The 11,255-nt window shown below is 50.5% G+C and overlaps 5 protein-coding genes across 5 annotated transcripts; 3 read left to right on the top strand and 2 right to left on the bottom strand.

The window, feature by feature from the left end:
- Positions 1-651: 651 nt before the first annotated feature.
- BDV14DRAFT_193372 (SDR family NAD(P)-dependent oxidoreductase) lies at positions 652-1,663 on the top strand (the record flags this gene model as incomplete). The annotated part of the gene is made up of 2 exons (XM_073771773.1): positions 652-1,387; positions 1,464-1,663. The coding sequence occupies 2 exons, from the start codon at positions 652-654 to the stop codon at positions 1,661-1,663; spliced, it is 936 nt and encodes a 311-aa protein (XP_073622889.1).
- A 325-nt stretch (positions 1,664-1,988) lies between these two features.
- BDV14DRAFT_205205 (uncharacterized protein) lies at positions 1,989-2,955 on the bottom strand (the record flags this gene model as incomplete). Its single annotated transcript, XM_073774683.1, has 4 exons — positions 1,989-2,099; positions 2,157-2,587; positions 2,646-2,731; positions 2,789-2,955. The coding sequence occupies 4 exons, from the start codon at positions 2,953-2,955 to the stop codon at positions 1,989-1,991; spliced, it is 795 nt and encodes a 264-aa protein (XP_073622888.1).
- A 119-nt stretch (positions 2,956-3,074) lies between these two features.
- Positions 3,075-4,040, bottom strand: BDV14DRAFT_154546 (uncharacterized protein). The gene has a single exon (XM_073766650.1). It carries the CDS (start codon positions 3,826-3,828, stop codon positions 3,313-3,315), a length of 516 nt encoding a protein of 171 aa, XP_073622887.1. The 5' UTR covers positions 3,829-4,040; the 3' UTR covers positions 3,075-3,312.
- A 1,069-nt stretch (positions 4,041-5,109) lies between these two features.
- Positions 5,110-7,228, top strand: BDV14DRAFT_212076 (HAD-like domain-containing protein). Its single transcript, XM_073776234.1, has 3 exons — positions 5,110-5,460; positions 5,522-5,740; positions 5,794-7,228. Exons 1-3 carry the CDS (start codon positions 5,427-5,429, stop codon positions 6,987-6,989), a joined length of 1,449 nt encoding a protein of 482 aa, XP_073622886.1. The 5' UTR covers positions 5,110-5,426; the 3' UTR covers positions 6,990-7,228.
- Positions 7,229-8,418: 1,190 nt separating this feature from the next.
- On the top strand, positions 8,419-10,663 carry BDV14DRAFT_183691 (sugar porter family MFS transporter). Its single transcript, XM_073770402.1, has 4 exons — positions 8,419-8,750; positions 8,835-9,556; positions 9,622-9,954; positions 10,081-10,663. The coding sequence occupies exons 1-4, from the start codon at positions 8,672-8,674 to the stop codon at positions 10,450-10,452; spliced, it is 1,506 nt and encodes a 501-aa protein (XP_073622885.1). The 5' UTR covers positions 8,419-8,671; the 3' UTR covers positions 10,453-10,663.
- Positions 10,664-11,255: the final 592 nt, after the last annotated feature.

Raw genomic sequence — 11,255 nt, 5'->3', positions numbered from 1 at the left:
TGTCCCAGCGTTGAACCGCTTGGATAATGCGAGATATTGAGAGGTGGGATTAGGCCACCTATTGAAGGAACCCTGCAGGGATTGTACCGTGGCAACATTTCTGAACTACTTAGTATTTTCTGAGGCTTCAGCGAGCCTAGGGCTAGAGGGATTTTAGGGACAGCTCAAACAAGTTCGAACAAAGCGTCGTAAAACAATCGAGTCTTAGCATTGATACTAGTAGACATTTATCTCCAAGATCTATTAGTATTAGGTCGGGGGGTATCACAGCCAAGATCGCGTCGGTCAATATAAGGTAGTTACTGGTTAGCGTGCCCAAGGAGTGTACTTCTTTCATAGCTGCTATATTCCGAAAAATATAGATACGTTAAAGTATGTATAGGAGAGCAATGCATGTGCACTAGGATGCCAAACGTAGCAACAAATTGTAGGACATGGTTAAAAAACTGTCGAGCGCCGACGGAGCGGAACATTTTGTAGAGCTTCAATTCCTCCCGTCAACAACACCACAAATTGAACAACCCCGCGCACCATATTCCAACATATAAAGCCAGGCCGGCCCTCAACTTATGCCATGTTCCTCATCAAGCATATCAGTTGCAGTCTCCCAAAACATAATTTCCCAACCAATCTATAAAACTCGGCGCTAGAATGACAGAGCAACAGACCCAAAACCGCCCCTTCCCCTCCGCAACACAAACCTGGCACTCGACTACCTACCCCTCCATCTCGCCTACAAAGCCCTCCCTCTCTGCGGCTGGCAAGACCATCCTCATCACCGGCGGCGGTACCGGCATCGGCGCCCAAACAGCGCGATCTTTCGCCGCGGCGGGAGCTTCGAATATCGCGCTCCTCGGAAGACGCCTTCAACCGTTACAAGACACAAAGGAGAGCATTGAGAATGAGTTTCCGGAGACCAAGGTTTTCGTTTCTTCCGCGGACGTGACCAAGAAAGTTGAAGTCGACGATGCATTCGAGAAGTTCGATACTTCGCTCTCGACCACCTCTTCGAAAATCGACGTTCTAATCTCCAACGCTGCAGTGACTGGTCCTCACGATGGCGTCGCGACCGTGGACCCAGAGCCCTTTATCCACGCTGTGAACATCAATCTCCTCGGTGCCCTTCACGTCGCCCAGGCCTTTACTCGCTATGCGGCTGATAACGCGGTGGTAGTCAACGTGAGCTCCAACGCCGCGCACTTGAATTTCGGTCCTTATTTCGCTGCGTACATCGTGGGTAAGTGGTCTGCTTTCAGGGTATGGGATATGCTCGGCTTCGATAAGAAAGAAGTAGGTTGGAGGGTCTATCATACGCAGCCTGGCGTTGTGAATACGGATATGAACCGGGAAGCTGGGGGTATTGAGGCCTTGAAGTATGAGGATCATGGTATGTCTTTTTTTTTTTTTTGGCTTCCTGGTTTGGAATTGGAGGGTTGGTTGCTGACATCTGGTTCTATCGATAGTTTCTCTCCCCGGAGACTTCAACGTCTGGCTCGCGAGCCCCGAAGCGAAGTTCCTGAATGGGAAGTTTCTCTACACGAATTGGGATGTGGATGAATTGATGGCTCGGGAAAAGGAGCTGGAGGAAAGCCAGGAGCTGAGCATCGGGCTTGTTGGGTGGCCGTTTGCTTCTGGGGACTGGAAGGCTAATTGGAATCCGTAGCTGGGTCGTGCCTTGGTATCTTACCTAGACACCAGGAGTTTTGCAAACACATGGGGATATGGAGGTCACACTAACTCGGCCCGTGCCAATTGACTATTCCGAGATTCTACTGCAATTACGATGGATATTCTGAGTTGAACAAATGTGGGTTTAGGTAGTATGTAGTTTATTTGAATATAAAAGTCCGAATTCGTTACAACGGCAATGACGCATCAGAATAATAAGGGTCGAAAACCTTCATGGCTCGATAAACTGTTCCCTGGTATAGACTTTTCACAAGGACAAGTTGACAAGACCAGTAAGAATGGTGATGAAGACCACGTTTTCATCCCACTGTAAGAGACTTTCGTGGACGGTTAGCCGCAAGCTGCTGGACTATATCTCTTGGGAGAACACGAAATTTCTGACAATCATCCTGGGCTCCTCGCTCGACAACCTAAAGGTTAAAAGTTTAGATGCTGTTAACAGGGGTATTAAATGACATCAAACTTACCGGCATAAGCACAGGTTGATGGTTACTTGCGGCAACCATGGTACAGACTCGATAAAAGCCAGCCGGTAACCCTTGCGCCACGTGGATGGAAAAGAGTCCCATTGCGTCTCGCGTGCCGAAAACTGTCTGAAAAAAGACAAACCTTGCGGGGTCCGGAGGCATAATAGAGCCTCTATCTGTGATGTTCCCGCAACTCAACGAACTCAACAGGTCTTGTACTGTAACGTGGACGTGGCCCACTATATTACCATCTCTGAGAGCCTGGGGAGCCGAATACAGAGCTGTATCGGGGTTCGTCACAGAGCCCGGGTTGAGGTTCGAAGTTCGGAACCTGATGTGGAAGGGCGTATGGGCTGGAAGGATTTGGCCGGGAAACGGGAAGGTGATGATGGTCGAGACCATGTTTTGCTCGGACGGGATGTCTCCCATGACTATTTAAGCAAGTCAGATTATAGCCCAGGGATAATTAATATTTGAGCACGGTCATACTTATCCCATTGCAGGAGCCCTGTTTGAAAGACTCTCCGTTTGTCAGCACCCTCTTGCTGCAGTAGTTGATGAAGTTCGCTGGGTCCCTAGGTTCAAGAGTCAGCGAAAGCACAGATGACGGACGAGGATAAACCACGGCTTACGTAGCAGACGGTACATATCCCATGGAATTATTGCTCGGTAGGCCATCATTCTGGCTACCTGTTTGAATGTTGTCGATTTCGAGGACGGACCAGCTACGTTGAATGTCTGGAATGGCAGAGATGGGGTTCAAGATGCTAAGTAGCAAGATGCAGTAGTTGAGCCACATTTTTGATAAGATAGAGCAATCTGTAGATGCAGAAGTCAAGTTAAGGCTTTGGGGGCCTCATAAGTAAGGTAACAGACGACTGAAGGTGGTCAGGCTGCGGGATGAAAGCGTGATTGAGTTACTTTTCGACCCTTGTCGGAGTTGCTCTTTCTCAACCGCACTTAACTCCGCAGCATCCTCCAATTCTACGACTGGCTATGGACACAACGCAATTAAGAAAGGCTTCATGCTCAATCGACTTGATTCCCATATTTAATCTCTCGCTAATGTCGTACAGTAAACCAGGTCCTCGCCCGTCGTGTCTTCGTTAACGTGAAAGCGCCAGGAAACTCCGCCATAACAAAACAGATGCAACAGTCAACCGCCGGGTTTATCCTTATGCTTGTATCGTGCGAAAGGATTGAGGCCGAGAAACATCTTCGGTGCAACTTTATGACTCCGTGAGATTCGACTGTTCTCGGAGTTACCTCGAGCTTGGACGCGTGACAATTCGTTATTCTCCGGTTCTGGGGTTGACCCGTTTTCTAAAGCGGGTGCTGAGGCGGATCGACGGGTTATGATTCCTTTAATGGCACTGGTAATATTGGGTCGGGCAGGACTAGTCTCGGACGGACTTTGAGGCCTCAAGGGAGATTTTGGAGGTGCTTTGGGAGGACATTCGTCACGGACAGAAGCGGACTCTGCGATCTCTTGCGCTGCGTTCAAGCATTTCTGAAACACACCATAATGACCCAAGCACCGACGGAGGCTAGGCTGGTGAGCTGAAGTCTCCTGTTCGAGCTTGACCTCAGCTAAACGCCCCAAGGATCTGGGCACTTCCAGGACGGAAGAAAGTAGTGGCTCTGCGAAACGGACTTTCCTAGCCAACGCCATCGGTATGGATGTGGCCGCCAACTGCAAGAAAAGCCAGGGTTGCAGGTCGGATAGGTCGCGAACGATAATGAGATGGTGAAATAATCGGCGAAACTCTTGCGGCCCATGACCAGAGCTTTATATCTGTTCGACTACATCTCGAATGATCAGACGCTGGATTGACGTAACGCTCAGGACTGCGAGATCCGTGCGCGAACAACCGTGGTTCGAGGATGATCATCCAATAGGAACTGCCACCGTTGGATCTACCAGGAAAAGCGAACAGGATGATTCAGACGATTAAGACGCCTCTCGGCAGAGATCCCGGCCTGGCATAAGCTCATCAGTCATCAACCGCGGCAACAGGCCCTTAGCTTCTTGGAAAAAGCTCCCGGAATTCCAGACCCCAGGTCGACAACCCTATCTCCATCGGGATCGCCGCGCAGTGATGTCCATGATCATGGTCAATTGGAGGTCTGGATATGTTCGATGCCTCCATTCCGCGGTTACTGCACGTTAGCATTTCGGAAACCCTGATCGTGTTCCATAGAGACAAAGCCGATTTCTGATTGGTTTTTAGTCCTGCGTTCATGGCTAGCACATCAGTATATGTTTACATGCTCGCTGCTTGGGATCACCAGGAAGACGCTGCTGCTTGTTGGTGAGGGCCTAAATCAGTATTATGCGCACTCAATCTCAACTGACGTTAAAGGAAACTAGATTCATCGCAAACCAACCCAAATAAAACTATGTTGCTTCCTCAACCAGGAGCCATGGCTGCGGCGCGATTGTCTTTGACACAGAGTGCACAGAGTATGATGTCAAGAGGCTGTCGATCTGGAAGCAATCCTAGGCAAGACACGCCGTAGTCTGCGACCCCAGCTGTCATCGGACTACGATCGGCTCCGAGGAATCACTAAACTGTGGCCAAATGTCAGCGGTTCCGCGGATTGAAAGCTAATGCTTGTTTTTCCGTTTCGGGAAGAGCCATGTTATGGTCTGGGCAACCCTATAAGGCTTTGGGTCATATACAAGCCGGTATAGAGGTTGTTGGGTCAGCAAGTCTCTATAGTGTCTGCCTCTTCTGGAGAGAGACCATATGATGACTGCATATTCTTTCAGATCCCGGCTCGCAGGCTCAATATTTGATTTGAGAGGAACGTATCCGAGCGACCTGCCAGCCCTGCACTTGCATTTCAATCGACCACCAATGCGCGTGACTACTATGGGGCACGCCCTTCTCTAATAGTGCTCTACTGGGGCTGTTCAATCACGCCTTACTTACCTGTGTTATGTGAATGATCAGGTTTGAACTTTGCACGTGCCTTGAGGCTTTCGGATGGACTCTTATTCCCGCAGGTGCAGGAGGCCTTCTGCGTGGATTATGATAAACAAAGAGAAGAAGCCCATTCACTTCTGGCCTTGATTTTGGACTTCTAGCTGGCTCTTAACACTTCCTCTCTTCTCATCCTCTTCTCCTTTTTCGTCATTCTCCTCTCCTTCTGTGCTTGACCACCATCTTGACCACCCCCAACCAACCCCTCGTTCACATCCAAAAAAACACTTGGCTACCTGATACTATACCATCTCTAAATCCTTGATAAGGCTTCTACGTCATCATGGACATCAATCGCTGCGGCCTGGGTATTAAAGGTATGTTGGACTGCTCTGGTGTTGATGTGTGGTGTTGACTCGCTTACGTTGTTACAAACAGAACCGACCTTTCACACTCCGTCTGACCTTCAAGGAATCAAGGAAGAGTTCTTCGAGAAGGGTATTACCTTCCTTGATGGTTTCGACGAGCAGATCTTGAGTCAGCTGGCAAGCCAATTTGGACAAATTGTCCGTCCCCGTAATGAAAAGACCAGTGGCTCTGGCATCAGCAACATCCGTTTCGATCCCTCTCTGGTCGGAAAAGGTTACAGCTCTGAAGGTAAGAACAGCTTCTGCTTTGATACTTGAATTGAATACACTGACACTCTCTAGAACTTTACTTTCACACCGACCGTAGTGGCTGGGGGCACCCCCCTCGTATCCTTGTCTCGAACCTTAAGAGCAAGTCTCTCGACGGTGGTGCGTCTATGCTAGCCGATTCCTCACTCATCCTCAAGGAAATCAAAGAGAATGGCTTCTATGACCTTGTCACAAACTCGAAGCACTCCAGCTTCCGTTCTGATGATGGCGTGTTTGTTCCTCGTCCTATCTTTGATGAGACCACTGGTTTGTTCCGCTTCCGCTTTGACGATAGCATCCAACTGTCTGCGTCTCTTGTGATTCGTTTCCCTCAGCTCCTTGACATCATGTATCGCAACTCCTTTGCCGTACCCTTGCAGCAGGGACAAGGATACATGGTGGACAACCACAGATTCCTGCACGGCCGGACCTCGTTCACCGGCGCCCGTGAGCTGCTGAGGGCGTTGGTCAATGTTCCCGCCCCCAAGTCAGTCGTCACTATCTTATTTGACATTGACGGCACTCTCTGTCGCTCTGAGGAACTGAGTGTGGACGCCTACTTCTCTTGCCTGAGTGACATTGTCGGAAAATCCATCACTGATGCCAACACTACCGTCAGTCTCCATGGAAGAACTGACCTGGGCTTACTCCACGACATCCTCGACCACCATAAGGTGGAGGAAAAGGCCCCCATCATCGAGCGATTCCTCAAGTGTCATCCACAATACCTGAAATCATCGCTAGCGAATGGCTTCCAGTCAGTACCATGTGAGGGTGTTCTCGAAACCCTCGAGTGGCTCTCCGCTAAGAAAAAGAGCCTTGGCTCTCCCACCCTTCGAGTTGGACTCTTGACTGGCAACTCTCGCCCCAACGCCCTCATGAAGCTCATCGCCGCGGGCATCGACATCAAGCTCTTCGATGTCAGCATCTCCTCCTTCGGCGATGCTCACGTCGACAGGATCTCTCTCATCAATGACTCCATGTCGAGACTGCGCGCCAGAGACGGCCCCGACCTCCGTGAGAGCAAAGTCATCATCGTCGGTGACACCCCTCTTGACATCGAGTGTGCCAAACAGGCTGGTTGCGCTGTTGTCGCCGTCGCTAGCGGCAACTACAAGCTGGACGACCTCACCGTCCTTGAGCCTGACCATGCCTGCGCCCAGATCGGCGAGTCCAAGGCCTACCTTGACTCTCACTTGACCTCGTCGGTGTCTGTAGCTGGCTTCTGAGGCCTGCTGAAGAGGTCATTGCTCCTCATCGAATAGATTCCCGGGTGACGATGAGGTGAAGTAACACGGCGGAGAGACTTACCTCCCGGAGCAACAACCAGAAAGCACAAAACCAGCCCCAAAAAAGCAGAAAAGCAAAACCCCAGCAAAAAAAAGCACATACCACGTCGTTCACCATTTTACTGTATTTACTTGGCATCTCTTCTATTTCATTTTTCATGTCAGAGTCATATACCCCCTTTGTGATAGTTTTTGCAATAGTCCAATATACTTAATGTTGTATCTCTTAGAACGCATTCGGTCCACTGGTAATGAATAGGTCCTCTTTTCACGAAATATATTGTCTGTCTGCTTTTGTCTCTCTACGCCAACCGGGATGGTCAAAGTAATACCCCTTGATGCTATAGGACTCCCGTTTGCAAAGGGCTACAAGGTGTTATTCTAGGATTGATTAGTCTCCTTCGACAACGTATCTCGATCAAGGCTATCTAGGCTACACAGCATCTATCCAAGGATGCCCTACTCAATGTGCTTCTCAGACTATTCCGCCGGGTCCGTTATTGTCGCTCTTGAGGGGTCAGCGAATGCCCTGCCCTGTCTCACCTACCCTTGATCCCAGGCGCCTGAATGCATCAAAGCATTTTGTACCTTCGACCACTCGGAACACACTCCGTAAGGACCATGTCTCGGGGTTTACTCATGCGTCCTTTGAAGGTACACAGCAGTCAGTAACAAAGATAATCTACCGCCTATTATCAGCTATCCTCGGTAGTATCTGGTTGGCAGGGACCACCTCAGCATCATCTCGTATGTGTTGCGTAGACGCAAAAGGTAATCTATTATGCATTGCATGCATTTCGAAGAGTGGAGGTGTTCGCTGCAACCCCCTGGTTGGCGCTGAAGTCACCCGTAGACCCAGGGCCGAGGTGATCTGATCGCTACTCCGTAGATCACGCACAAACTGATCAAGTTTGCCTGTATTCGGAAGCCCACATTAGATCCCCACCGTGGAAGTCGAATGATGGGCCGTGGCTCCCTCGGCAGTCTGTGCTCTGCTGACATGCATGGAATGGCTGGCGGAGGTGCATGCTTGTACCACGCTACTAGTGCGGATATTGGATAGAGATGGGGCAGCGTCTGCCCTGACCCGCGTTGCCTGGTCCGGAATAGATAGATAACGGGGTGGCGTAATCCATATTGATCTGGGAAGAGATATCTGGGGAGGTTCGATGGTGCCCGCGCGATGAGGTGCGGAGGGTTGTTTGTTTGGCGTAAGAAACATGTTAGCATTGCAGATTGAATCAAGGAACGTAAGAACCTCAATGTTTAGAATGAGGCTGAAGGAACCGTAGGTTTCAAGGTAAGCAGTTGAGAGATTAGAGTTGACAGCAGCGTGGCAGCGGGAGTGAAGCATGGGCGGCCGGCCGAATGTAACCCTTCCAGCTCCCCTCATCTTCGATCCTTTGAGCTGGTTCCAGTTACAACATCCCTCACTTTCTTATTTACCTACCTACTGACAGTCACAACACATACAGCTGTCTGAATTTTTGACCATGGCTCAGTGCAACCTCATCCCCCAGGCGGCCTTGCGTGCTTGGCTCATAAATTCTCCTCCAAGCACTGCTCCGTGAAAGGTTTCTTTCTTTCTCTGCATTCACATCTCGCCCATCTACTCCGCCAGCATGATCTCCCCCAATATTCGGATCTTCCTCATTGCCGGTCATGTCTCGCTTACGGGTCTTCTCTACGGTTTGGACACAGGTATGTCATTCCGGGAGAGAAATTCGTGTTTACCGACCATGTTTTGACGCAATCTATGCGATACTAACACACCATTGATACTAGGTTCAATCGGTGTTATCACTCAGATGAACCAGTTCGCCGACTCCATAGGCCATCTTTCGTCGACGCAGCAGGGTATCTACATTGCTTCGATCTTGCTATCGTCGTCTATGTCTTCTCTGACCAGCGGGCATGTCTCGGACCGGATCTCGCGCAAGTACGGCATTCTACTCGGAGGAGTCATATCACTGATCGGGACCATCATATCCGCGTGCTCACCGAACTTTGCCAGTCTCATCGTGGCTCGGCTTCTGACGGGTATTGGGATGGGACAGGCCATTTCTGTCGCGACCGTGTATCTCGTTGAGATTGCTCCAGTGTCTATCCGCGGTGTTGCTGCCTGTTTCTTGCAGACGTACGTTGTTTTTGGCATAATGACTGGGTACTTTATTGCATTTGGCTCGTCGAATATCGAGGGAGGGCTTTCTTGGAGGGTGCCATTCATCATACAAGCTGTTGTTGCTGTTCTTCTTTGCTTGGGCATGGCTTTTGTTCCGTTCTCCCCGAGATGGCTTGCGCAGGCTGGGCGTCATGAACATGCAAAACAGGCCCTGGGCAAGATACGGCTCTCGGACACAGTCGAGATAGAGCTCGCGGGGATCCAAGAGAGCCTAGACCCAGACAAGCAACACCAGACCGCTAGTATCAAAGAGATCTTCAACAAGCAATATCGCAGTCGAACTGCCCTGGGGATCTTCCTCATGTCCTTTCAACAACTAACAGGGGTACGCCCTGACGAAGATCCTTGCATATGCTGTCATGGTCAGATCCGGCTAATTTGGTTATGCAGATCGACGTGGTGCTGTACTACGCTCCGATTCTCTTTCAACAAGCCGGATTCACTTCCCAGAGAGCCTCATTTCTGTCGTCTGGCGTGACTGGTATTGTCATGCTGATATGCACAATTCCTGCCCAAATATGGGTCGATCGCTGGGGTCGCAGGAAGCCGCTGATCTATGGGGGTGCTGCAATGTCAATCTGCTTCATTGTCATCGGGTCGCTGTATGCCAGGTACGGCCGCGTCGAATCGGGTGAGGTTTCCCTGCGTTCCAAGTCCGCGCAGTGGGTCGTGATTGCCTTGATCTATATCTTCGTGGCCAACTTTTCTTGGTCTTGGGCTGTGGTAAGTCAATTACCTGACAACTAGTCGAGCCATCGACCCCCCTATCCTCCTAGAACCCTTCTCGAACCCAATAGTCCAACACAAGTGACACGAGTGGCTAACATGACATCTCCCTCAACCAACCAGGTCGGCAAGATCTACGCATCAGAAATCATCCCGACGCGACTTCGCGCCAAGGTCTGCGCCGTCGAGCTCGTCGCCAATTGGATCGTCAACTTCCTCGTAACATTTACGGCGCCTTTGTTCCTACGCGCCTCGCCAAGCGGGCCCTATTACCTGTACGGGTTCTCGACCGTCGTCGCGGTAGTCATTTGCGTGCTGATGCCGGAAACGAAGGGTCATAGCTTGGAGCATATTGAGAGGCTATTCGAGCCGGGGCGTCAGCATGAGCACGAGGGGGAGGCGGAAGCGGAAGGGGACAAAGAACGTGGTTACGGAGGAAAGTTGATGAGTCGAGTTGCTGGGACGTGGATGTGGATGGGTGATCGGCGGGGATAATCTAGTCAAGCTCGCGTATCGGCCTGTCAAGTGCGATGGGGTGATCGTGATCTTGTTGGCTGCATACAAAGGAGAACTCTACTGTGGACATCCCTGCAGATGCACTAGAGCAGGTCCCAGATAGGGCTACGGTGTGTCGTACCTGACCATCATGACGTAGATAGATGTCTACTCCTAATTCCCTAGAATCCCTCCCGCGGATCGAACTCACCTAATCAAATCTAGCTGCGGCCATGGTGCCACCAAGTTTATTAGTTGGCGATCGCCTGCTCGAGTTGCTCCCAGAGTCCCATCACTAGCCCGGCCTCGCCCCGCGGATCTCGCATATCTATTCAAACCCTTCGACCTATTTCCGTAATGATACCTCACCAGAAACTACCTCCTGACACAGAGTAAACAATTCATAGGGCCTCAACTTTAGAAGCTAAAGTTAAGCCCGGTAACCCCATACTGTACGAAGTACAAAACAAGCTGAAACAAAAACAAAGACCAAGACCAACAAATGCCCAAAGCGCACCGTTGAAGGATTGAGTTCTGGGTGCCTGTGAACGATCCCCTGCATAATCTCGAAACCTGAACCGTCGGGGTTCGAAAACCAGTTCTCGTTCGAGCTTCAAGTGCGGTTCTTCCGCTTTGTTCTTACTGCCAGTCTGAAGTCTGAACCTGTTTGTTGTTGGCACTGTGGGTTAGGTATACTTCGTATTGTGGACCTAGACTACTCGGCAAACCGCCTCCCAGAGACCGGCAGAAAGGCAACCCACGGTTCAGCGGCGGGTTTCGCGGTCGTCATCAATGGTTCGCTT

The sequence above is a fragment of the Aspergillus stella-maris genome, assembly GCF_047715825.1.
Source record: "Aspergillus stella-maris strain CBS 113639 unplaced genomic scaffold BDV14scaffold_90, whole genome shotgun sequence".
Taxonomy (NCBI): Eukaryota; Fungi; Ascomycota; class Eurotiomycetes; order Eurotiales; family Aspergillaceae; genus Aspergillus; species Aspergillus stella-maris.
Note: the sequence above shows the minus strand (reverse complement) of the source record. Positions and strands in the feature narration are given on the sequence as shown.